This window comes from Paramormyrops kingsleyae, chromosome 1 (assembly GCF_048594095.1).
Source record: "Paramormyrops kingsleyae isolate MSU_618 chromosome 1, PKINGS_0.4, whole genome shotgun sequence".
In the NCBI taxonomy this organism is placed as follows: domain Eukaryota; kingdom Metazoa; phylum Chordata; class Actinopteri; order Osteoglossiformes; family Mormyridae; genus Paramormyrops; species Paramormyrops kingsleyae.
This window is the reverse complement of record NC_132797.1, coordinates 12,401,403-12,427,609: the sequence shown is the minus strand read 5'-3', so window position 1 is coordinate 12,427,609 and position 26,207 is coordinate 12,401,403. Positions and strand designations below refer to the sequence as shown.

Sequence of the window (26,207 nt, the reverse complement as noted above, 5' to 3'; positions counted from 1 at the left end):
AGAACAGACCTGGGTGGGGGCGGGCAGAGTCCCTGATGATGTCACGGGCTCTGCTGAGACAGTGTTTGAGTGCAATGTCCTGGATGGATGGAAGAGAAGTCCCGATGATCCTCTGCAATCCTCACCACTCTCTGCAGCGTCTGAGGATTTTGAGCTGCCAAACCAGATGGAGATACAGCTGGTCAGCACGCTCTCTATGGTGCCTCGGTAGAAGGTGGTGAGGATGAGAGAGGAAAGGTGTGCTCTCTTCATCCTGCGCAGGAAATGCAGCTGCTGCTGAGCCCGTTTTACTGTACCAGTGCAGTTGTGTTTGGTGACCAGTCCAGTTTTCCAGTTATCTGCACCCCCAGGAATTTGATGCTGCTGACCACCTCATTGTTGTCAATGACAGGTGGTGAATGACTGGGCTGTTTCCTCCTGAAGTCGATGATCATCTCCTTGGTCTTCTCGACATTCAGGATCGGGTTGTTATCCCTGCACCATCCCACCAGTCGCTTCACCTCCTCTCTATAGGGCAGGTCGTTGTCGTTCCTAATGAGACCCACCACTGTTGTGTCATCCGCGTATTTTATGATGTGATTCGAGGCAGATGCAGCACAGCAGTCGTGAGTCAGCAACGTGAACAACAAAGGACTGAGGACACAGTCCTGAGGGGAACCGATGGAGAGAGAGATGGAGCTGGAGATGTTGTTACCCAGTCTCACTGACTGTGGCCTGGCAGTGAGGAAGTCCAGCAGCCAGTTGCACATGGGTGTGCTGATACCCAGCGGGCCCAGTTTGCTCACCAGCTGCTGGGGGATGATTATTTATCGTATTGAACGCTGAACTAAAATCAACAAACAGCATTCATACATGAGTGTTCTTGTCCTCCAAATGTGCAAGGCTCAGGTGAAGAGAAGAGAAAATGGCGTCTTCTCTGGAGCGGTTTGGCCGTTAAGCAAACTGAAATGGGTCAAATATAGGGTGCAGTGTAGAGATGATGTGTCTTTAACCAGCCTCTCGAAGCACTTCATCATTATGGGAGTAAGTGCAACAGGACGGTAGTCATTAAGACATGTGATGGTGGATTTTTTGGGCACTGGTATAATAGTAGCAGACTTGAAACATGATGGAACAACAGCCTGCACCAGTGAGGTATTGAAGATGTCCGTAAGGACGTGTGCCAGCTGGTCAGCACACTCCCTGAGTACTCATCCTGGAATGTCGTCTGGGCCTGCTGCCTACCGTGTGTTCACCTTCCTCAGGGTTTTCTGGACATCAGCCACGTTGAGGCTCAGTGTTTTTTCATAAGGGTGAGGATTAGCTTTGATTGCAGGGGTGTTGTCATTTCTTGCAAATCTACCGAAAAAAACTGTTGAGTTTATTTAGCAGATGTGGGTTGTTGTCACACAGTGGAGGAGCAGCCTTGTAATCTGTTATCGCCTGAATCCCCTGCCACATCCGCCAGTGCATTCAGGTGATAACAGATTACAAGGCTGCTCCTTTTGATTTATTAAAGTTGGTAGTTAGTAGTAAATCACCAGTTGACATCAGCTGTGGTATAATGTAATATTTAGGATATAAAGTGCACATTCTTCAGAGAGAGCATATGCTCTATATATAGACTAGGCTACTCTGCAGGGAAGCCTCATGCACCATCAGCTTCCAGAAACTTACGGTTTTGGCTCCTGAACTTTATCAGCGGTCCCAGCATCACGTCACAATCACAAATTTCCAGTCACGGTCAGTACCGGAGAAATGCCCAGCTGAGGGCAGCAGACGTCCGCGGACGCCCCGCTCTGGGGCAGTAGCAGGGCATGCATGCAGAGAAGAGAAGCGGCGCTTTGTTCCCGTCGGAAGCCCGCTGCGGATCTGCCCGTCGGAGAGAGAGAGGGGGGCAGCGAGAGAAGGGGAGAGAGCGCAAGGGCGACTGGATAACGGCGCGGGGCTGGGTTTTTAAGGGATGTGCAGACGCTGACGACGGGCAATGAGGATCAGGGTTGTCCTTCTCAAGGGGGCTGCGGAGGATTTTTGTATATACATATAACTGGGGATGCAGCATAACAAGACGCAGTATCTTGCCACCGTAGATCAAAATGCATCCCCCTTTGCTTTAGCGGTCACAAAGATTGCTTGATGATGGCGTATTTTTGCTCAGCCAACTAAAATCCTGTGCATTTCATCAAAACGGGAGTGGGCTCTGCTGAAAACCAAGGATTTTGTCCGTGTCGACGAAAATAATTCCTGGACTCAAATTCCGATTCCCATTTTTTTACATGGAAAACAAAAAAATCAAATCGCTCCAAAATTAAACAGCCGATGTGGACTTTGCCATTTTTGAAGACTATATCTTCACCGATACATATTTCAATGACTTTGAATGCTTAATTAAATAATATCAACCTCTTCGGTAATGATGTTTGTGAGATGGCATAGGAGCAAGTTGTCTGTATCTGTGGCACTGTGTGTCATCGTGCTGTGCTGGATGTACAAATACCCGGTGTACAGGTTCCCGAGCGATAAGGAGATTGTAAATAAAGTCTTACAGCAGGGACAAACATGGAAGAAAAACGAAACAAGCATCCATTTATTCAGGTATATTTCCTACCGTTAAAAAGTCCGTCTCGCTGGAAAAAGAAGTTATGCGACAACAGTACGATGTCCGGGATGTATCTTGGTTGTATTACATTTACGAATTGCGTCATTTTAAATGGCATTTACTTTTGTTCTTGTTTTGTACATTTGGTGACAGAGTAATTACTGCAATCAGTGATGAGCATTTTATCCGGCGATGACAGCATATTACGCCGCACCTTCCTCATCGGCCTGGTTACTTTTTATACGGGCTGTAGTACATTTTTTTTTAGTAGTAATTACATCACAACAAAATGTTACAGTTTTGTGTTTTACAATACTTACATTTAACATCTAGCGCTGTTGAAAAGTTTAAATGCTTGTTCAGAATAAGTGGTTACAGAAGTCATATTTGTTTATCCGTAAATTTCAGTAAAACCGTGTCTCGGTGGCTTAGAATATAATTACAATAGCAAAAACCTAAAATTACAATTTTATTTCTAAATAATAAACCATGAAACGATAGGTACATGAAATTAATTTTCCGTGATGCGACATTTGACCGCTAAACGATTGTGTTTCACACAATTACACTGTGTATATTAATGGTACGACATACGACCATAAATATATCTAGTCAACCTTAAAAGTGAGACAATTTTTACTATATTAGTGGTTTTGGGGACACGAACTGGGTCCTTTGTGACTTTTCTGAGTTGTTACAACCGTGGCATAAGTCAACTTTATTCATAAAATAACAATAGTACTCACTGTCGTGTGACCATGTGTTTGTTATGTTATTTTTCAATAGGCCTAAGAAAAATACCCCCTTTTCAGCAGCGTTTCTATCGACTGTTAACCTCAGGGCTTCCCTGAAATTGTCCAGGCAAACCACATACTTTTCTATTCATTTTCTTGTCATTTGCAATTTTTATCAGTTTATTGTTTGTGACTCTTCTTAAGGACATGCAACTGATGATGAGTAAGTGCATCCAGAGGCGTTTCTAGGGACTCTGGGAGCCCTTGGCAAAAAACTCCATGGGGCTCTCCAACTCCCCCTCCCCCAACATGATAAAATTAATTACCTTTATTTTACTGTGAAATGTAAATTTATAATATCAACAAAGAGAATTTAATAAACACAAGACCTTTATTTTCACTTTTGTGAAAAATAGATTACACAAATAAAGCAGATTTGTCATTGCAATGTACTATGTAATGGGCCACCCTTGGGAGCCCCCCCTCCTAGCTCAGGGCTGCAGGCCATTGCCCCCCCCCCCCCCCCCCCCCCTCGTCCGTCCTTTTGCTGCCTCTCTGAGGGCATCAGTCAGTCAAGGCTGGTGAAGCACATCCATTATCACGACCAAACTTTGCTGTAACTTGGGTTACTGTAGCTATTGTTCAGATTTGCTCTCAGACACAGATTTTATGCTTTTTTTTTTTTTTTTTACTAAAATTTGCTAGTTAAAAGAACTTGACACAACCTTTAATTGCAGTTGGATTGTTTGTAGGCTGTGCTCTCTAAAGCTTAACTTACCAGCTCTCTGACAAGTAATTTTATAACAAATGTTTTGCACATAATATTACTTTAGAATTGCTACAATACTGCTAGCCAGCAACCCCTGGCAGGCTTTGGACAGGCTCTTCGGAGAGGCAAATATTTAGGCCTTTGGTAGGAAACAAATAAAGCTGTTTGTGAGCCCTGATTTCCTGAGTGGTTTAAAATGTGCATTTTCCATGTGCAATTTGATGAGTGGATAGATGCATTTTTTTTTTCTTCCAGAAAACAAGGCTGTCTCTTCATATGCAGATGCTCTTCATGTTTTGACCTTTGACCTGTTTTCTTCTCATTGGTTTGTTTTTGAGTGTTCTCTTTTTATATACATTTATTTTTATACAGTTGGTTTCTTTTGGGCAGTACTGTAATTCTGATGTCCTTTTGAACCATCAACTTGTGATTTGTAAATGAAAATTGTACTAAAACAGTCTGTGAACAGGTTTTGGGTGAATTTCTTTTCTCGAGATTGTTGAACCTTTGAAATACACTGAGGGTGCCATTCTTTATACTGAGACTTGTTTAGTGAACGTCACTAAAACGTGAAGGTAGTGTATGTCTAGGGAGCTGGCATAGATTATTGTTGCAGTATGCAAATATGGCAAAAAAATTGTTGCTTAATCATTACCAATTTTGTTTATTTTATTATGTCATGGGTTAAGAAAGAGATGCATTTGCATGTAACACTGCCCAGGCACATAATTTGTGTATCTGTCCCCGTGAGTAGTTTATAATGGTCAGTCATTCTGGTGGCTCAGCAGCCATTGATTTTTATTTACATTCTTTCAATTTCTCCACAGAGAGCTGCTGAAAGAATGCTGTGACCCCCGGAACATGTTTGCCGTGACTAAGGAGAACACTGGCCTGGGGACGGTGCTGTGGTACGATGGAGAGCTATTCTACTGGCATACAGTGAATAATGACACCTATTCCCTTTTTGTACAAGTAAGAAAGAATCTGTATCCATTCTGATATCAATGGTATCAATGACATCAATCCGAAATCAATTTGGTAACGCTTTTCATTAACTGCACCTTCATGATACCTTTATAATACATTCAGTGCACCTTAATAATGCATTTGTAAAACATTCATAAGCAGCACGTAACTATACCTTAACATCCCAACATACATTAACAACTTTAATACATACACATAATACATTAATATACATTAATAACGCACATTAATAGCACTGTAGACTCACTCCTACAAGGTTCTGGGTTGAATTTGAATTAAGCAGAACTGTCATATGTAGTAAATATTTATGAGTCAGATTAAATTCCTGTTTTACACCCAAATGGAGCAGCACTCATATTAGTGAAATAACACAGTTCCTGTTGCACAGAGTAATTCTTGTACCTTACCTTTGCCGGTTATAAATCTTACAAAAATAATGTTGATGCCACGCTGGTCTTGAAATAACAAGTTTATAAATTGCACTTTTATTTTAAGGAAGACATTAAGTTCCTTTCACTTTTAAACAGCTTACTGCTGAGTGGATTACGCACAAAAGCTAGCTCACCCTGTCGTTTCCAGGTGTCAGCGGCTAGAGGTTTGCATGCCGACATTGACCACTTCTCCCATCATAAATTTCCAAGTTTAACATTTTCTTTTTCCAGCTGGTAGTTTTGTGCCATGCGGGGCCTAATAAAGTTATTTGTCATGTAGCCCATTCAAAATTCACGGAGCAAGTCTCAGAGCTAATTTGGGAAATGGACTTATAGTGAAACAATCCTGAATCTGTTAATTTATCATCCGCACCGAAGCTTATTTTGCACTTCAGTGCTTTGTAGGTTTCGTTCTGTTTTGGGTTTTGTGTCAAATTTAGCTATTTAATATTCGTCTAGTTTTCTCTGTAACATACTGTATAATTAGAATTTGCTGTCATGTAGATATTTAATACACCTTGAAATGGACTGGCATTCACTTTAGGGTATCCCCTGTCTCCTGACCTTGTGCTGCATCTGTATTTATGGAAGATGGGCATTAGATATGAATACCTAACTAGTTAAGTGCTAAAAACATCACCGAGGGTCGACTCATTTGGACAGTGGGATGCTGGACTCGCTTGCACATTCCATAAATAAAGAGATAAAAAGTCATCCTGCCTACAGTGTAGCTCCAGCATGGCCGCCTGTGAAGGAGAGAAACGTGACAATGTGAACAGCATGTGTCGTCTGCTGCTTCCTGTCCATTGATCGTCAGCCCTGTGAATTGCAACAGAAGGAGCCTTACGGGAATTAGGAAGCCACTGCAGTGGGCAGAAATAAAGCAGAAGGTAGAGACACACAGCAAACTTGGAGTCTGTCCATCTGCCACATTTAGACTGATCTGACATCCACTGACAGCAGGCCGGTGACATTATGGGAAATGGGGGTTATGGGGTGTTACTGGAGAGTTCACTGGGTGGCTAGCTCCGATCACATGGGCATACCGGTTGTGTGTAGAGTACCTCCACCAGCTTAATATGCTGCTTGGGGGGTGTGTGATTGTCCTTGGTAGTGACAGCAAAATAATAGAGACACATGGGCCTTTGTTTGGGGTCTGAAAATCAGAGGGGAACCAGCCATGGAACCACAGGGCTGACTTTGGAACTCAAGAATGTGTAATAAGTTCTGGTTTGGTGGCCTACATGTGTTGGATATTCCTATGGGCGGGAGGGAACATGAGAGTGTATAATGTGTATGAGTGACTGCAGGATTAAAGGAACTGGTCACCTGACTTTGCTCCGCCCCCAGATGTCCCTGCTCCACCCCTCTCTTTAAACTAGGAAGTTTGCATGTTACCTGCTTCTTCACGTTGCCATTGTTCTGCAAAGCTGACAGTCTTGTGGAAATCTACTCGCAGACCTGACGGGGGCAGACGACACCCCACAACAACATGCAAACTCCACACATAAGCCAGGGTGGAGACTCAGCCCCCAGTCTTACAAGTGTGAGGCAACAGTACTAACACTGTACCACCATGCCATGGTTAGCTCAGTATATTTACTTTGCTATGTAGTGATGTCAGGATCCTCCCCACCCCAGGACAACTTGGCCTGTTTCCTTAACCACCCTGCCACCTACAACATGGCTTCAGACTGTGGCTGGGATATAATACCCAGGAGTAGGTGGCCTGGCCGATTGGTCCGGTGATGCTGGGCTGTGCTTAATGGTGCTTAATGGTCTATTAAATGGTGCGAGCGTCCAGTGCAATGGCAACCTCACCACAAAGTGTAAGTTTAAGAAATATGTTACCTGACCCACACAATGAATCACTTATTGCACAGGAACATCCCTTGTTGTCTTGAGTTGCCTGGTGACCTTCTGGGTTGCGTGAGTTGGTCCAGCAGCTCCAAGTTAAAATATCACCAGCCACGTCTGTGAGGTCTATACCTCCACAGCTGGAGTTAACTGATCCAAAGCCGCGCAGTTGTCACTAACGATTCATCCGGGCGCATGCAGAGACACGTTTAGCAGCACGTGCGCGTGCACTCTTGTGTTGCTAGGAGACGCCGTTGCAGCTCCCGCTGAAGAAGTGCTCCGTCGTTGGCAACGGCGGGGTCCTGAAGAGGAGCGGCTGTGGCAAGGATATCGACCAGGCCGACTTCATCATGAGGTCAGACAGATATGCCCGTCACCAGCCAACCCGATCTCACGAATTTTCTCACGAATTTCCCTCCATACACTAACTCATTCATGCAACAGAAGTAAAATCCAAGCGCTGTTTTGCAAGGTCGCGTCACACGTTATCGAAAGCGTTATCAGATCACGAAAAACACAATAGGATTCTGGGGATGCATGACTTTCCCGTCCCTTAGTCACCAGTTAGCGCTCATAGTGGCGGTGTTAGGCACTGCCCATTAAAACACATAGGGAGGGGAAACGTTGCCCCAGCACGTAAAAAAAGCCGAAAACGTGATTACAGCACGGTTAAATAGATTTTATGTCGTGATGGCTGCACGAAAATTCGTGAGATCGGGTTGCACCAGCGCTGGGTCTGATCCACTAGCAGATTAATTCCTCTATATCCTGAAAAATAATAATAATGAAACCAATTTAGCATTTAACCTTTGAACTGAAACACTTTTCATATCTCTTTCTTGTTTTTAAAGCTGGGAATATAGTAGAAAATTAGTCTAGACTTTATTCTAGTTTATTGTGCTTAGGATGTCCAGGAATAAGAGAACTAAATTGGAATTTTCTCTACAAGGATTGCAAAAAATTGTGAGCGCATTTGCTGGGAGTAAATTGTGAAGCAGTATACTTAATTAACTGGCCACCGAGTGTATAATACAGCTGCTTGCTAATGCGCCCTGCTTCGCCAAAGAGTTAATAATATGGCCGCAACTGAATATATACAGCATGAAGCTGTCTTCATGCTGTATATATTCAGTTGCGGTTCATTTACAGCTTGACTTGGCAGTAGAAAGGCTATGATGAGACATTGTGGCTCCAGCACATCAGAAGCAGCCACACTATTGTTATGTTTATCCATTGCATATTTGACAAAGTATGGTGGTTGGAGGAGAATGGCCAGACCTGTGAAAGCTCACAGGAAAGCCACAATTACAAAAAAATAGCTCAGTACAACTGTGATATGCAGAATAGCATTTCTGAGAATGACAGAACGGTTTATCGGTTTTCTACAGTTGCCCTTTCTGTGCTGTTTGTCTGTAGGTGTAACCTTCCTCCGCTGTCTAAGGACTACACAGCAGACGTGGGGACCAGGACACACTTGGTGACAGCAAACCCCAGCATCATTGAGAAAAGGTGCGTGTTCCTCCTGTCGCCGCCCAGGAACATGGAGCTGCAGCTGGTGTGCAGTGCTTTGTTTCAAGGCCTGGCTTCGCCCGTGTGGAAATAAAGTGCAATATAAATTTATTTAACAGATGATAGTATCCAAAACAACTAAACACTTTTTGAGAAAGCAGGGTCGGACAGTCCTTTGAGCAGATGGGTGTTAAGGGCCTTGCTCAAGGACCCAACAGTAAAATCACCCTAACAAACTTGGGATATGAACCAGCAACCTTCTGATCACGGGTACACCCTCCTAAGCTGCTGCGCCACACTCCACCCCCCGCAGGCCGTCTTTGACATCACAGGGAGGATTTGCATTGGGGTGATAGTGCAGAATAAGGAGTTCCGGCTCCATCTAAATGGCATCAGCAACTTAGACTCACAAAGTGTAACAAGAGAAAGGAACTGAAAGAGAATCCTGCTCAGTGTTAGTGTAGATTTATAATAGCACAGCAGTTCTTCATATTTAATAGAATATACATATGCTTTTGGTATCTGGGTTCACTTTTCACGGGAAAATGAGAGTACAGTGATCCCCAGCCTATTGCGGAAGTTATGTTCCAGACTCATCAGTGATAGGTGAAAATCTGTGATATAGAAAGACCATATAAATTAACCTTTGTTTTATAGTTTAAACCTTAAAATATTGACATCCTATGGAAATCACATTGTTTTCTTTACAATGTTATTAGGAAAGGAATAGATTCCTATTGCATTGTGTGCTAGGTTCCTAGTTTGCAAAGTCAGGGGAAAGGGCAGCTCTGTCAGCTGATTTGGGTAGAAGAGAGGTGTTGCTGAGTGCAGTCAGTTGGAGGGAGCCCATGTCTTGTGAGGCGAGCGGCTTTATTGCAAGAATAATTGATGTGTGGTGAATCTTCATCAGATCTCTGATTCGGCCTGTTCTGCAGGCCTGACAGAGACGCACTGCAAGATCAAAACATTAAATTACAAATTGGATACAGCGGAATGATTTAATGAGCTTCCCCCTTTAGCATCACAGGGCTCAACCACGTAAGAAAGGCTGAATTTTGCACACAAAACTGGCACGACCTGGTGCACAATGGCTATTTACGGAATCTTGTAAGTAATCGTAAGATTAAAAAAGAACTGCTAACATTTGCTTTTCAGTTCCTTGGAATATTATCCAATTCAGTTGTATGGCGTTTTTTTGTCTCAAGAAACACCAGCCTTGTGTTCATGCCCATGTTGCGTCATATACCCAGTGCACTCTACAGCACCATTTGGCACATTTGCATAGTCTGCATATTTATTTTAATTATAATATCCCATGCAATATATAACACGGCATTCTGAACATTATGCTTTGCATCCTTTGTTGAATTCTTGTGTGATTCATTCAGTCTGATATTTTACATGACCAACAAGCACTTCTATAATAAAAACACTGGTTACTGTAGGTTTTAGCACTTTGCGTTTAACAGCTCTGCATAGGATTCAGGTTATTTTTACTGCTGGTATTGTGTGCGTCTGATGTTTTTTTTTCTCAGGATAACGTCACACTTTGACAGTAAAAGCTTCGACTTCATGGTCCTCACTTTTGCCCAGAGTATTTCCATGAAATTGCAATGGTGTTATTCATGAATCAGAATGTATTTGAGTATACTCCTATTTACTCCTGAAATGTCCTTATTTGTTCCCAAAATGGTGCTTGTAGGGTTTCAGTGCTTTCTGGTGCCAAATTCATGAATATGAGAAAGTGTTTGGGGCAGGAGAGCGAGAAGAAGCTTGGGCCATCGTGGCTTTTCAATTAATGAAATTGAGAAAGAATTGATTAGCTGAAAATATATGGCTGCTGTAAATGAGCAGTTTGCCTAAAAGCTTTCTTGCTGATGAAATGTCACGTCTCCGGAATGTGTGACCCAGATTCCAGAACCTGCTGTGGTCGCGGAAGTCTTTCGTGGAGAGCATGAAGTCCTACGGGTCTAGCTACGTCTACATGCCGGCCTTCTCGATGAAGCCGGGCACGGATCCCTCGCTGCGGGCCTACCACGCCCTCGCCGACAGCAGCTCCAACCTGACGGTGCTCTTCGCCAACCCAGACTTCTTGAAGAGCGTGGGCAAGTTCTGGAAGGGGCGCGGCGTGCGTGCCAAGCGCCTCTCCACGGGCCTCTTCTTGGTCAGCTTGGCGCTGGGGCTGTGCGAGGAAGTCACCATCTACGGCTTCTGGCCCTTTTCTTTGGGCCTGAGCGACGACTTCGTCAGCCACCACTACTACGACAACGTCCTGCCTTTCACTGGCTTCCATGCCATGCCTGAGGAATTCCTGCAGCTGTGGCATCTGCACAAGAGCGGCACGCTGCGAATGCATGTGGGCGACTGCTCCAGCGGGGGCGGCGGAACACAGGTCACGCCAGAGAGAGGAAGAGAGTGAGCAGGACCCCCCCCCCCCGTTACAGCCCAACAGCTGGAAGTGACCATGACAAATCTGCATGGTGTGCCTGCCGTCTCTCTCTCTCTCTCTCTCTATTTCATTTTGCAGGCTTGGGTTGTGTTTCACCATTAATGCAATAACAGGCAGGCATGACCGCCGCCACCAACCCCTGGGTGAAGCCAGAGGGAACAGCAGACTTTCAAAACAGCCAAAAACCAGTAGTAATAGATAAACAATGGAGAATTAAAGATTACATCCAGGGCAATGCTTCACACTGAGGAGTCTCCTCTTCGATGACTGAAGTCAGTCGATCTAGAAGACGGGAGGCAAGAAAAATGTATTTGCTACAGAAAATGCTGCGGTGAATATTTTCGGTTACATTATGGCCATTTTTAGCAAGTATTTAACTTTATTTAAGTACAAGACCCCTAAGGTTTCAAGTTGAAGATAAATTGCTGTTATATTTAGATTTGCTGCAGTATTTTTATTTAACTTATAAGGGACCAGGTTGCCATGTACACAAAGAATTCACGAAGAAAAAAAAAAAAACTTAAGAAGTGTTGTTAATTAGCTATGGGCTAACCACCCAAGCCACCGACTTCCCGGCTCATGAAGGAGGACATCTGTACTTCACTGGGGGGTTTTGTGAGGTATAGGTGGAGACCTTACCGAGATTGTGCCAAACAACGTGAGCGGGGAAGGCGTGACGACACGTCTGTCCACCTGCCGTGCTCAGGTGCAGGTCACCTGTCCACGCAACATGAACGCACGACAGCCGTGCACAATGCCTACTTGGAGTCAGTATGTGTGTCTGTACGGTGCTTTTTATGTCATTTTATGTGTTACTGTACGAGCATCACAGTATGTTCAGCGTAATTTTACCCCTTGTGTTTTGTGTGGTTGGGCCATTTGGTAACAGGAAGGTGATGTTTTGCAAGTGACGTAACATGTTCAGAAAACCATTTAACGATAATGAACAAGTAATTTTCCATGACAAACCAAGTCATCACAGTAATCGTTAAATAAGCTAAATGAACCATAAACACGCAGCCAAACCTGTAAGTGGAATCAAGCTTTTCTCCTGGTTTGGATACGGATGCTGTGGTATGTTAAATGCCCTTATCACTTGAAAGCCTTGTATAGTACAAAATACACAAAAACAATGTCTCTGTATTGAGAAAGAAATTTTCCACTGGGACTGTTTAATTCATGCTCTGTATCTAATTTAGGACCCTAGAGTCTGGTGTTTTACAATGCTGCCTTCTTTCTTCACTGGGTCCGTAAGCACTCACCACCACATCGGCCTCTCTCAGCGATAGGCCTCAGACGGCCTCTGCGTGTTCTGCTGTTAATGGCGGTGTGGAGGTGGACGTTCGTGCGTCACGGGTGCAAAGCCTCGTTCCTCCTTCTCGCTGGACACCACAGCAGCTCCAGGTTCCCCTCAAGGTGAATGGCGGGGGGGGGGGGGGTTGTCAGTTAGAGACATTTCATTATATCCTCTCACCTGTGTTTCTTTTCAAAAAAAAGGTTGAGTGCCTTTTCATTGTCAAGACGTAATACTTTATAGAGGCAGAATGTAATTTTATAGAGTTCCAGAAAGTTTATGTTGTTAAATCGATTGGATCTTATTTTTTTTTTCATTTACTGTTAACTGTTATTTCATACACTTGATTTCTGAGCCATATTCAGTAGAACCTACTCAAAAGCTACTGGTTTTACTGTTGTACTTCTTGGGGTGTTTTTTCTTTCTGGAATTCAGGAGACTCATCTTGTGCCACTTGTAGAGCACATTTTACCAAAAAGCCTAGCAGTATATTTTATGTCAAAGACAATGAGGTGTGAATAATGAAATAATTGCCCCTAAGTACTCAATCTGGTAAAATAATAAACCTTTTGTGAGTCGTCTTAATTGTGTCCGCCGCTTGGGTATGTCAATGTAGAGAATAGCGCTTCTGTCATGATGGTTTACAATGGGACGCTGTGAATGAGTGTCTCAGTCGCATGTCTGTGGTTGTAGTGAGCCAGTCAGCTTTCCATCACGATGGAGGGCACTGCTTGTCTACAAGAATCATGTTTAAATAAAAGAGAAAAATGTGTCAAAGTTTTCTGGATGCCAGTGGAATTGTCCAGAAAAGAAAATAAAAACAATGCATTTGTGATGTTAAAACTGGATTTGGGTACATTTTTTATGTCTTGTGAACTTATTTTTTTCAGAGTATTGTAGGCATATTGCTGTAGGCAGACGTAAACAATTACCATTATAATATTTGTGCTTTTGGGACACCGCTTGTGAACTTGTGAGAGTGTCTGAATCGCCATCTTTAATCTCCAGTTTTATTGTCCACACGGGGCCTTTTTTGGCCCACGTGGGGGCTTCAGACCCTTAGCCTGCGCTCTGTGATTTGCAGACAGCCCCTCCCTTGCCAAACACTCACTTGCCAGTCACAGACCCTGCTCTGATTCTGTTGCTGAAGGCTGCATTTGGGGTATTTTTCTGGCTTGGAGCTTGAAGCTCATGCAGAAGCTAGCTTGTTAGCAGTTCCTAACGTCGAATGAGAACGGACATGGACATCCCATGAGGCACAGGGCAGGGTCCATTTCACTGCTGCTGCTTGCATCCCGGAAGACTTTCTTCTTTAATATCGAAACAGTGGGCTATTGTCAGCTACCAGCTACATCTGGAAACAAAACACAGACTCGATTTATTTGGTGCAGATTAAAATTGTACCCAGTTTAGTGTCACGCTGGCACTGTTAATTGAGTGGCCTTGAGGCATAGGGAGTCCTGTCATTCTGAACTTTCTTGAGGCCTAGTTGTAGATGTTGTACGGCAAACTAGAGTGGCACCCTGATGTTTGCAGGCACATCAGTCAGGTGCGTGCGTGCGTTTGCTAGTTCATGTTCTCGTTTCTGTGTCAGCCGTGCTGTCTGTCTCGCCAGCTTGGAGGATTCTTCATCGAGTAAGAATAATTAAGCATATTTAAAAAGCAACAGGAGACAAATTAACCTCGATTTGCTTCTTTTAACAGACTTTAATGACTTTGTCTGTGAAACAGATCCCAGTCATTGGTTTGATCTCCATCCCAGTGTCTTTTTATAATTATCAAACTTTTTTCTAGCCCTGATCCATATTTTTAACAGAAAGGGGCAGTCAGTGGGGGGGCATGGTGGTGCAGTGGTTAGCACTGTTACCTCACACCTCTGGGGTCAGGGTTTGAGTCTGTGCCATGGCTCTACATGTGTGGAGTTTGCATGTTCTCCCTTTGTTGTCGTGGGGTTTCCTCTGGTTACCCCAGTTCCCCCACCCACCCCCCACAGTCCAAAAACATGCTGAGATTAATCGGAGTTACCAAATTGCCCATAGGTGTGCATGTGAGTGACTGGTGTGTTAGTGTGCCCTGTGATAGGTTGGTGCCCCATCCTGGGTTGTTCCTTGTCTTGTTCCCCTGGCTGCCAGATTAAGCTCCGGACCCCCTGTAACCTTTAATAGGACAAGTGGTTTCAGAAAATGGATGGGGAACCAGCATGACAAGAGTGAAACTGATGGGGGGGAGGGCTATATAAGGCAAACACGACAAAAAGTGTGAAAGTGAAATGCTTGACAAATGAATATTGTTTTTGCTTTTAGAAAAAAAAAAATTGTTCTGGGGGGGTTTACCAGAGTTTTGGAAGAACATCGTTTGCTTCCCATTCAAATGCAAGAGTGCCTGGTAGTTTAATTTTATTAGGCTAGGGGGTCTTTAGCAGATTGCCTCCTGAGGATTGTTGTCCGACCAACAGTGGTAACACTTCTACCTGGCATAGCAGCCAGCACCTGTCACCTGCAAGCCGCATTGCAGACCTCCCATGCATGACATGGCACCTAGCAGTTCTGCTGCATGCCATATGGATCAGCAGCTGTGCAGCGCCAATGTTATTTTCCGACTTGGTAAATTCACAAACCCCCAAATTTTGTCGGTGGTGTCCTTCGTAAGTCATCTTGGGAGCCACACATGCTCACATGGCCTTCCTTGGGGTAGAGATTGTACATTAAAGAAGGGCGACAAAAATATCCCAGTAAGATAAACCCAGACATTAAAAGGCATTTGCAAAAGCAGTGAGGAACTATGGCACAAAGAGGAATTTGTGCATGAAATCATTTCACGAGCACCCAAGCTGTTTTGTGACCCCAGAACACCACCGTCTCCTTGACGAGCTGGACACAGTCAGCTTCTCCGATCCTGGGAAACGGCCGATCACTCAGCCAGCAGTAGCCGCTCCATGGTGCTTCATCTCTGGTGGCATTATCTCCAGTGTGCTATAGCTGCGACCTGGAGCTTCCATTTCAACTGATCCACTGAGCAATCTCTTTAGAATCGGAGCACTCCACTGGAATGCTTGGAAAAACCAAGCTGTGGAAGATGTGTTCTTTAACCCCACATCTGAAGGTGGATTTCAGGAACACGTTGAGATCTGACACACTAATCACACTCGCTGTTGCGAGGCGACATGCTGTTAAGATTTCCGAACTGGCTTCCCAGTGTGTGGATCCCCTGCTGTCACGCAGCCTTGGTGACACTACGATCACAAGAAGTTTGGATGGGGGCTGTTTTTCTGCAAGGGGGGGCTTATAGAACAGACAGGAAATTAACTCCAGTTCAAAAGAAATTCAAACCGTTTTAAAGAAAAGCCAGAGATTCACAGCATCTCTGCAGTAAAACATGCCCTTAATGTGCAACTTTTGCACATGCTGAGAAAATAGGTGACATTGATCTGCAGCTCACTTCCTTAACACTGGAGTTAGTGAAATGTCACATTGCCCACACAGATTATGAATGCTAATCTAGGCACTAAGAGCTATGGTAATATTACACAGGATCACAGAAATGACAGAAAATCACAGAAAATGCAGCTCGTGTTCAATGTATCTCTTTATCCATGGATCACCCAGCCATAAATATGTCAGTACACACAAAACACGGGGCTGAATCACTGCCTTATATTTCCCTCCAAATTATTAATCCTGATTAAAACACTGTACCACCTTGGACAACAGATATTAACGCTTTTCCTGCAGTTTCACTGGTAATAATTTCATAATCAAATGTTAAAATAATTAAATAATATGATACAACTTAAACAAGGTCTATATAAAAAAGACACAAACCCATCACAGTGCCTGGGCTGTTCCCTGCCTTGTGCCTGTAGCCTCTGGGATAGGCTCTGGACCACCTGTGACCCTGAACAGGATAAGCAGTTACTGAAAATGGATGGATGGATGGACACTTAATACAAAAACATACTAACAAAAAATTCTGATGCTGATGCCTGCTGATAATGAGAATTACAGCCCTTATATCTGTTGGTTCAATTTATTACACAAACATAGTACTGGAATGTAACCTCAGTAAATGATTCTTTTTTTTTAATGACCATAACAAGAAGATAAATGTCAAGAGTTAAATATAATATGGTGCCAAGGAATGAAACGAATAAATGCATCCCTTCCCAGTGCAGTCCATCAAGGTCGCTGGGATCCGGACGTTCCTTAGTGGTAGCACTGGGACCAGTCGTCACATTGCTCTACCACTGAGAAAAAGTGTCCTTTAGTTGTATCACTGTTTCAAGACGTCCTTAGCTGGCACCATTTCTGAGAGGGGTGTTAGATCACAAACCACTAATACAGCTCATACTGGTCTCCAGAGACTTCCTTATTGTACTCTCCATTTGAGTTGCCATTTTATGTTCTGCTCATGCTGAACGTTCGTGAAACAGAAATGTGTAAAGCAGCAGGGAAACTCAGCCTGTTCATTTTCAATCACAACCAACCCATTTGCGATGGTCCGGTCCCCAAAGAATCAGGCCCTGTGATTTAAATACGATTTACAACAACAACAGATTGCTCAGTTTGATGGTCAGTCTCTGTTGGAGGTTCTCATACAGTCGAGTACTAAGAGACTCTCTCCCTGATCTCATCATGCATTCAAAATGCAATTCCACCAAAACCATAATGTGTTTTGATCTGATTATGTGGACATACAATTTTTAAAATTGAGAGTAAATGTCATCACATTTTTCTGTTTAGGCATATTTAAAGATTGTAACATTATCCATCTTCTAGGTGAGAAGAGGTTTAGAAGGTGTAACACAGCTTTGTGCTGTTTGGGGTAGGATCACAGTAAACCTGGCTACAGTCACATTGCAGCCTGGGGCCTTTCCCACACCAGCATAGCACCCTGAGCAGGCCAGTCCATCGAAGGGCACAATAATATGGGAAATTTAGAGACATCAGTTACACTGACTGCATGTCATTTTACTGGGCATTCCCCAGAGATCTATGATTTTCTTTGGAATTTGTACTTGTGTGTTTTTTTCTGCAAGTGCAAAGAGTGGCAGCTGCAGATTTGCTACTTGGATGCTGTGTAAACCCTGGTCTTTCTGATGGTGAAGCAGGTGAAGAGGCGATGAGGATGAGCACATGTGCAGGACCTGTGAGGTATGTGTGGCTGGCGTTTAATCACTGCCCTCTAAAACTACCACTGAGTGACATTCTGTGGCGCATTTCGGGCATCAAGCCCCTGATTTTGCCCTGGGTGACAATCAAACATCAGCCCTCACCATTATGGTCTTCAACTAGATGTTGAGCTTTTTTTGTAAATATTTATTGAACTATTTTATTGGATCTATTTTTGTCTCCGTATTCAGGGTGGTATATCCATTTGATCTACAGTATAATGATAATCCACCCCCCTCCCCCCACCGGACCAAGCCATTGTTTGCAACCAGCCACAGCCGGGCTTCATGCCTTATAAACAGGGGCCTGATGTAGTCACCGAACCCCCCCCCTCCCCCATCTAACCAGTGAATGTGGTCTTAATTAAAACACATTCAGTAAAATGGAGTGCACCCTTTCTTGCTACCATCACCCTCGAAGCAGAGAGGATCTGAGACGCAGAGATGAGATATGTTCTTAGGCTGCGTCCACACAGCAAGCGGCGAACCGCCAGGCGCTTGTGAAAGCTGATAGACGGGTGAACATTATGTCATGAAAGAGTGCTAGCCATAAAAATAATCGCGATTGTAAAATGTGTTTCGGCTTGAAACAAAATAAGTAACGTTATTTTACACTGAAAAAGGCACTTGCTCGCTTGCTGCTGGGTCAAAAAGAGGCAAAGGTTAGAAAAGCTCACGATGGGTCCACTTTCAATGTACGACACTAAAGGCAAATTTAATTTTGTGAGGGAACTTCGTATGTTTGGTGAGGGTCAGTGCATTTTTTCTGAACTAATTCTCGATATGGACCTTAAAGTGACATTAAATAATTCGGGGTGCTGGTACACTGCGATTCTTAGTTTCCCCTCCATGTTGCTAAGCAGTATGGTTTCCAATTCGCTGAACCTGCCCATCACAAAGCAAATATTATATGTGATTGGATGCTGCTTTCCATGAGGTCACAGCCTAAAGGCGCCGCGACTCCATTAGGCAACACGTAGTTAACGTGCTATTCTACGCATTTAAATACACGTGTTTTTGACCTGTTTCTCGTTCGATAGCTGCTGACCGTGTGAACAGGAAAGCGAATTTTCCGTCTGCGCCGAGCTGTTTGCAGCTTACCTCGTGGCCGGTGCCAATCAAACCCCACGCAATCTAACCCCCACCCCTCTTACTGAGATACACTGTGACAAATATGACAGTCAAAAAAAAAATTGCCCCAAGAACCCCCCTTGATTACATTCTGCTAGTCCTGGCTCATTTCAGGAAGTTTCACTGCGCCTAATCTGATAGTTGCAGGAAATCACTCTTACGCATATGATGAGGCCAGCAAACAGGAAATCACTAGTGTTGTAGTCAAGACTGCCTAAACCGAGACCAAGACATTGCCGAGACCAGAGGGTATCAAGACAAAGACACTGCCGAGACTTGAGGGTACCAAGACCAAGACCAAGTCCAAGACCAAGACCAAGACACACTAAGGCGAGACCAAGACCAAGACTGGTCGAGACCAAGACCAAGACCAAGACCGAAAACAGACTAGGGCTAGAATCGACATCACATTACCCAGATCAACTGTAGAGAAAAAAGGCATTGCTGTAAAGTGTCATTACTCGTTAAATCAAATTCATGTTATCTTTTCAATTATATTGTCCGTATGTCCATATGTCTCTCATTTAAAATCTCCCAGATTTGTCATAGTTACGAGACCTGATGGAAAATAATATTCTCAGCAATCCTCTCCTATAACCATTTTATCAGACCTCGTCAAGGGAAAGAGATGGGATGTACCAGAAAGATGTTCATATTAAGTCTCTTATACAAGGGACAGAGGCCTCAGGTAAGCTATGAATACAGCTATGTAATGATCCTTTGCTTTGAATTGAAGAGAATGAGCCTCCAGATTGACTTGCACCTCCAAGACCGTGCTTTCTAATCAATGTAAAATACCTAATTTATTTGAATTATAACTATGCTATAGACTTCGCGGACATTTTCGGACATTTTTTTGCCGATGTATGATACGATGTGTATGATGTTTGTGGACTGTGAAGCACTGGCAGTGTCCGTGGAGAAAATGTATAAAATGTAACGTTTTTGAAATGGATGCATCTGACTGGTTGCATTTGAATTGAGGCGCGTAATAAATAATGATACTGTTCTGTGAGGATGTGCAGTTTTCTCTTTTTTTCCCCATCCCATCGAGACCGCTATGTCCGAGACCAAGACAAGACCGAGACCAAATAGAGTCGAGACCAAGACAAGACCGAGACCACAAAAAATTGGTCTCGAGACCAAGACCGGTCTCGAGAACTACAACACTAGAAATCACTAAGGCTTTTCACCAACCTCCTGACCATGAGAGAGGTGAGGCCCCTTGTGAAACATTTGAGCTGGCAGGCGAGACATTATTAAAGCACAGACTGTACATGGCTGACCGCAGACTTCCCCAGCATGTGGGGAACAAGAACTTATCAGTGAAGAACAAAGCAGTCCTTCATTTAGGGAAGAAACAACGTGTTTCTTCTGTGCAATGCAGCAGGGTATAATTGGGGGGGGTTCCTGCACAAACATAGGCTAATATATTAATATTAATAATACATATTACCACAGTTTGCCACAGTATCCCCCAGATCACTGACTTTCCACTGACAATTTACAGAGTACTGAAATGCAGTTTAGGCAATCTATGCAAAAGATATTTTAGATAACACTCACCTACATGGATGTGCTGAAATGCATGATATAGAAAAAAACAGTGGTAGCCTTAGGAAGACTTTGCACTGCATATTGCATTCAACACCCAGCAAACAGGCCTGAAGAATGAAACTTATTATACTGAAGCTTAGAGTCCTGATTCATGCACTGCCTGAGCGTAACGCATACCTGAGTAAAGCCCAACGCCGGCCAGCTTCAGCAATTAGCCTGAAGCAAGGTCACTGAATATCCCCAAAGTCAAAACCCGTGTCCACTAATGTACTTCCGGGAGAACCTTTTATGGCTAAATTTATTATTATGATTTATTATACAAAGCTCTGCTTACTGCCTACCATTAGAAATGTGCTAATATGGTGATTCGTTTAATTCAAAATTTATATGACTGGCATCCTATCCAAAGTGTATCCCAGCAGACAATCTCCAGCCCCCCACAACCATCACCAGCATAAGTGGTTATATAATATGGATGGAAGGAAAATTGTTATTATTTAAGACTGGCTTAATACTAAACCCAATCCTCCCTTGTTTCCAAAAAAGTTGGGATGCAGTGTAGAATGTAAATAAAAACCTGAAGATCGGGACTATCCAATATTGGTTTTTGGCCTTGTCCCTTGCGTACAGAGATTTTTCTTCTGTTTCTAATTCTGTTGCCAATTAGCCTAATCAGTTGTGAGATATCCGACCAAGTTTTTTTGTTTTAGCATTAAACAACTTTTCCAATCTTTTGTTGCCCCTGTCCCAACTTGTTTTAAAAGTCTTACTGGCTCAAATTGAGGATATATTTGTCATAACATAATAACTTTTCTCAGTTTCAACAGTTGATATGTTGTGTTTGCTCTATGTTCAATTAAAAACGAGTTTATACAATTTGTAAATCATTGCATTCTGTTTTTATTTACATTTTACACAGCATGCCAACTTTTTTGGAAACAGGGTTTTGCGATGATAATTGATGCTGTTAATGACAATTATGAGTGAGAACGATGTTTCCATTGAGCATACAGAAGCTAGCATCTCCACATTCCTATGTTTGTAAGTTTATCTCCAGATGAATGAGATTTATTTTTCTACGAATTCATTACCCAGTCAGCAGATTTGCTATTCTTACACATTCTAGGAGAGCACTGGTATGGCACTTACACTATTTACATTTCTGAGCAATTCAATGGAAAGGAAGTGATTCAACCAATACCTCCCACCTGTCAAAAATGAAAAAGAGAAGATCTCCACACTTCCTCCGGCAGTGTGGGCGGGGCAGCTGGGTGTCCAGACTGGATGCAAGCTGGAGTGGGGGTGGACGATGAGGGGGGGGGGGGGTTCAATAATTCAGGATGAAAGGCCATCTGCACTGGCTTTCCTGCATCCCTCCTCAGAGAATAACAAGTGCTTTGTGACTAGACGTCCCATCTGTGTGCTGGCAATTAATAGAACCAGGCACTTTGGAGTGGAATCCATTTCGCTACTATGTTGTTTATTGCCCGTTCTTAAGCACCAGCAGGCAAAAGCCAGTATAATACCACACTCTGTGCTATTGCTGCTTGAGGACTTGTTTGTAGGATCAACTAGACTGCAGCATTGTATATAGTCTGTGCTTAAAAATGTATTTGTAGACACCTATACCTCTGCGTGGGATTTGACTAGGTGCTCCATAAGGCAATTCCTCTGTCTGGGTAGAAGCTGGTCTTTGCGCTTCATTTATGCTGAATCACACAGCTGCCACAAATCACAGAGCACTGGCATTGCCCAGCAGGGCCTTCTGAACCATGACGGAATGCTATCGATATTGGGCTCCAGGCAGCCGGCCTGCAGTGCTGATGTGATGGGCCAAGAAGGAGTCCCCTCAATGCACTCTGGCAACACTCTGGGAAGGATTGGGGGGCCACTCCATCAGGCAGACCTTTCCTTTAATTCAGTGGGAGCTAGAAACTGGGGGCATTAATTAATTTAGTTGATTTGATTTTGCAGTCATCTTACATGATGAGCTTGCATCATTGCACCATTTTAAGGGGGGGATAAAGGAGGGTAAAACTGAGATGGTGAAATACCACCTTAGATGCTTTCATAGTCACATTTTACAATTGCTATATATCTTTATTCAGTCATCAGCTGAGGCCAAAGCACAGCGGGTCTGCTAGGGTGGGGGCTGTCTACTCCCTCCCTCCTGGCGTCCAGTGACTGAGGTGGTGAGATGGGGTAGGTACTGGTTCAGCACTTTCCTGTGGCCTAAACCACTCAGGAAATAGGAGCTTGACCATCTCAAGCACAGATGGACATAACAATGACCAATCAGGCAGCACAGACGGGCAGAACAATGACCAATCAGGCAGCACAGACGGACAGAACAATGACCAATCAGGCAGCACAGACGGACAGAACAATGACCAATCAGGCAGCAGAGACGGACAGAACAATGACCAATCAGGCAGCAGAGACGGACAGAACAATGACCAATCAGGGAGCACAGACGGACAGAACAATGACCAATCAGGCAGCAGAGACGGACAGAACAATGACCAATCAGGGAGCACAGACGGACAGAACAATGACCAATCAGGCAGCACAGACGGACAGAACAATGACCAATCAGGGAGCACAGACGGACAGAACAATGACCAATCAGGCAGCAGAGACGGACAGAACAATGACCAATCAGGCAGCACTGACAGACAGAACAATGACCAATCAGGCAGCACAGACGGACAGAACAATGACCAATCAAGCAGCATAGATGGACAGAACAATGACCAATCAGGGAGCACAGGACTAGGAGACACTTTCATACGAGGCTAACAAAGGAAGAAACGCAAGGCAGCTGTGGCTGGTTAACAAGAGGACAGGAACAAGAAGCAATACTAACAAGCCTAAGGTGCGACTAGTTCGCAGTCATGCCCGAGGGAAATGCCGGGATCAGACAAGCAGGGCGATGCTGGACGTGACAAGTGCGAGACTAGCAGGGGGCATTTTGTGGAGTGAGAGAAAATCTTTTCACACTTTTTTTTTTTTTTACAAGAAGCTAAGAAATTTTCTTTGTTGAGTTTAACACTAAAGTATATTTAGTGTTATATATTTTATTTTTATTTTTATTTAATAAATACTGTGATTTGGAAATTATTTTCAGCATTATTTATTCTGATGACTTAAACTGAAAATAGATAATAAAAAAATATAGTCAAGTCTATGGTACAGAATTCAACTTTAGTGACAAAGAGGCCTGCCATTGGACCTGTGAGGCCGTAGTGTATGGAAGCATCCTTGCTGTCTTAAGGGGACAGTAACATATCATCTTACCCCAATGGTGACTTATTGTTTTTGCATTTTTCTCCCAGGATAATTTGTTTGCAGGATCAGCAAGTGTGGAAACGGATGGGCGCACACATGTTGTGGAAACCATGCCGACCCTTTTATTTTTATTTACTGCTTTTTTTGTGAATTGTTAGTTCCTACCTCTGTTGTAGTGTCCTGGTTGATAGGAAGGGATGTCTATTTCTGTAGCCCCATCTTATTTTCCTTTTGTCCCTTTTGGTAGGATGTTACCCCTGTAGCCGAAGGGGAATGAAAGGGGTGGCGACAAGGGTTTATAAAATGGTGGTAGGGGTTAGTTTGTTTGGTTGGGCCCATCTACCTGTGTACTCTAAGAGTTGGAGATCCTCAGCTGTGTGAGGACTAGAAGCCACAGTGAAGTCTGAGTTTTGCATATTAGTTCCTTTTTGAGGTTTTTTGTTTTTTTTTTCTTTATTTTTCTTTTTTGTTTCTTGTGTGCTTAATGGGAGGAGTCAGAGCTGTTCATTTTCTTATGAAAATCTGTTTTTCAAATGCAGCAGCAAGGCTTGTAACTCGTGCCAACCGCAGGGCACATACTGTATCACTCCCATTTTATTTTCCCTACATTGGCTTCCTGTTGAGTTTAGAATTAGGTTCAAAATTTTGGTGCTTACTTAGAGCTTTACATGGTCAAACCCCTGAATACATTTTTTGCTTTCTGCAATATTATACAGCCGGTCCTACACCAAGGTCAGGTCAGCAGAGTCTATTAGTTGTGCCACGTACTTGCCTAAAGACCCGTGGTGACTGTGCTTTTCGTGCAGTGGCGCCTAGACTTTGGAATAGCCTTCCATTAGCATTGCGTGCTGCTGAGTCAGCTGAAGCATTTAAAAATCAATTAAAGACATTTCTTTTTAGGCAAGCATTTGAGGTGTGCTGAGGATAGTTAGGGTTTTTTTTTTTTTTTTTTACTTATACTAGAGCTTTTACCGTCCGTGCTGTGTATGTATGTTCTTACTTGTGTGTCATAATGTCAAACTATGTCAAATCGTATATTATATTGTATGTGAAGCGCTTTGTGACTTTTTGTCTGTGAAAGGCGCTATATAAATAAACTTTACTTACTTACTTACTTACTTAAGAATAAATTCCCAAGAATAAATAAATTCCCAGATTTTTTGGATGTTTTTTGTTGTCTTTTGCCCGACCCTGAGGCCTCTCGACACTTTACGCTTCAACAGGACCCCAAGAAAAAGTACTAAGGCTGAGTTTGTACTTTGCACAGTTACAGAGCCAATGAAATGCAGTTTGCATCTAATCAGGTGGCAATAAAACATATGCAAATTCAATAAATACTGTGGCACCAGTGCATGCTGGGAAAATGTAAATACCCCCTTGTTTGTGTTATTAATAACAAACTTCCACTTCTTGTGTTCCCTATCGTCATTAGTGTCCTTGCCTGTGTCTTGCGTAAACCCAATCCAATCTTCACGCATCTTTAACTATTGTATAAATTACTCACCGTGTGTGCCTTACTGTCCAGTGTCAGACCTCCTTGTGTGTGGACAGTTTCGGTGTTGGAGTCTGGTTGTTGTTTGTGTGCGGTTCTTTTAAGAGCTACAATAAAAGGGCTGTCTAGTTTAGACCTGCTGTTTCTCATCTCCTTTCTATCGCTGTGATTTCTTGGTCTGCCAAGTGCTACGATACAAAGACCTACAAATAAATTACAGCTGGACTATGACTGTAAGTGTAAATTATGCTTCTGTGCAAAATACAGTATGCATGAGGTAGTCTGTAGCACATGGTGCAGACAGGAAGTTCATACAGAATGATTGTGGCAGGAAATATTAATTATGATGATGATTCATTGTGCAAAATTAAGTAGACAGTGCAAACGAAAGTGGTCAGTTGAGGTAGCAAGTTGGGGGGGGGATGTTATCAGTGTAAGGTACTATTTGGTAGTTTCTACCCCTGAAAAGGGGATAAAGTTGCACATTGTGTAACCCACTTTGCACGGACATATTATTTACTTACATGGCAAATAATTTATTTGCGGTGGCAAGTAAACACAAGTACCTATTATATAACCAGGCATATAAAAAACAGATTTTCATAAGAAAATGAACAGTGTTTTTTTTTTGGGAAAGGACCACAACTTTCAGATTACTGAATGCAGTTCAGGAGGCGAGATGGAGACACACATGTGCTGTAAGGCACCCAGCATCATTAAAAACAGCAATGGGAGAGCCCAGTGGTACACAAATGTGGGTGATACCCCCCTCCAGAATGATCTTACTAAGATGGTTCCTGGCGCTAATCCTGATCCATGACTCAGCCCTATTCATCGTCTCTTTATTTAAATTTGACAAGCATAACAAGACAAGGTCTTCTGTGAGGATTCCTGTGCCATCCGCCCCCATCCTGCTCACAAGGGAGCTGCAGGCTTTCAGAGAAGCCCCCCCCCCCCCCACCAG

At 43.4% G+C, this 26,207-nt stretch overlaps 1 protein-coding gene across 1 annotated transcript; it reads left to right on the top strand.

Moving 5' to 3' along the window:
* Nucleotides 1–1,900: 1,900 nt before the first annotated feature.
* On the top strand, nt 1,901–13,451 carry LOC111846528 (alpha-N-acetylneuraminide alpha-2,8-sialyltransferase-like). Its single transcript, XM_023816802.2, has 5 exons — nt 1,901–2,574; nt 4,909–5,053; nt 7,602–7,711; nt 8,773–8,865; nt 10,777–13,451. The coding sequence occupies exons 1-5, from the start codon at nt 2,393–2,395 to the stop codon at nt 11,282–11,284; spliced, it is 1,038 nt and encodes a 345-aa protein (XP_023672570.1). The 5' UTR covers nt 1,901–2,392; the 3' UTR covers nt 11,285–13,451.
* The last annotated feature ends 12,756 nt before the right edge of the window (nt 13,452–26,207 follow it).

Coding starts and splice junctions, on each gene's coding strand:
- LOC111846528 (XM_023816802.2), top strand. CDS start 2,393: ATGATGTTTGTGAGATGGCATAGGAGCAAGTTGTCTGTATCTGTGGCA. Junction 7,712..8,772: donor CAGGCCGACTTCATCATGAG/GTCAGACAGATA, acceptor GTTTGTCTGTAG/GTGTAACCTTCCTCCGCTGT. Junction 8,866..10,776: donor CCCAGCATCATTGAGAAAAG/GTGCGTGTTCCT, acceptor TGTGTGACCCAG/ATTCCAGAACCTGCTGTGGT.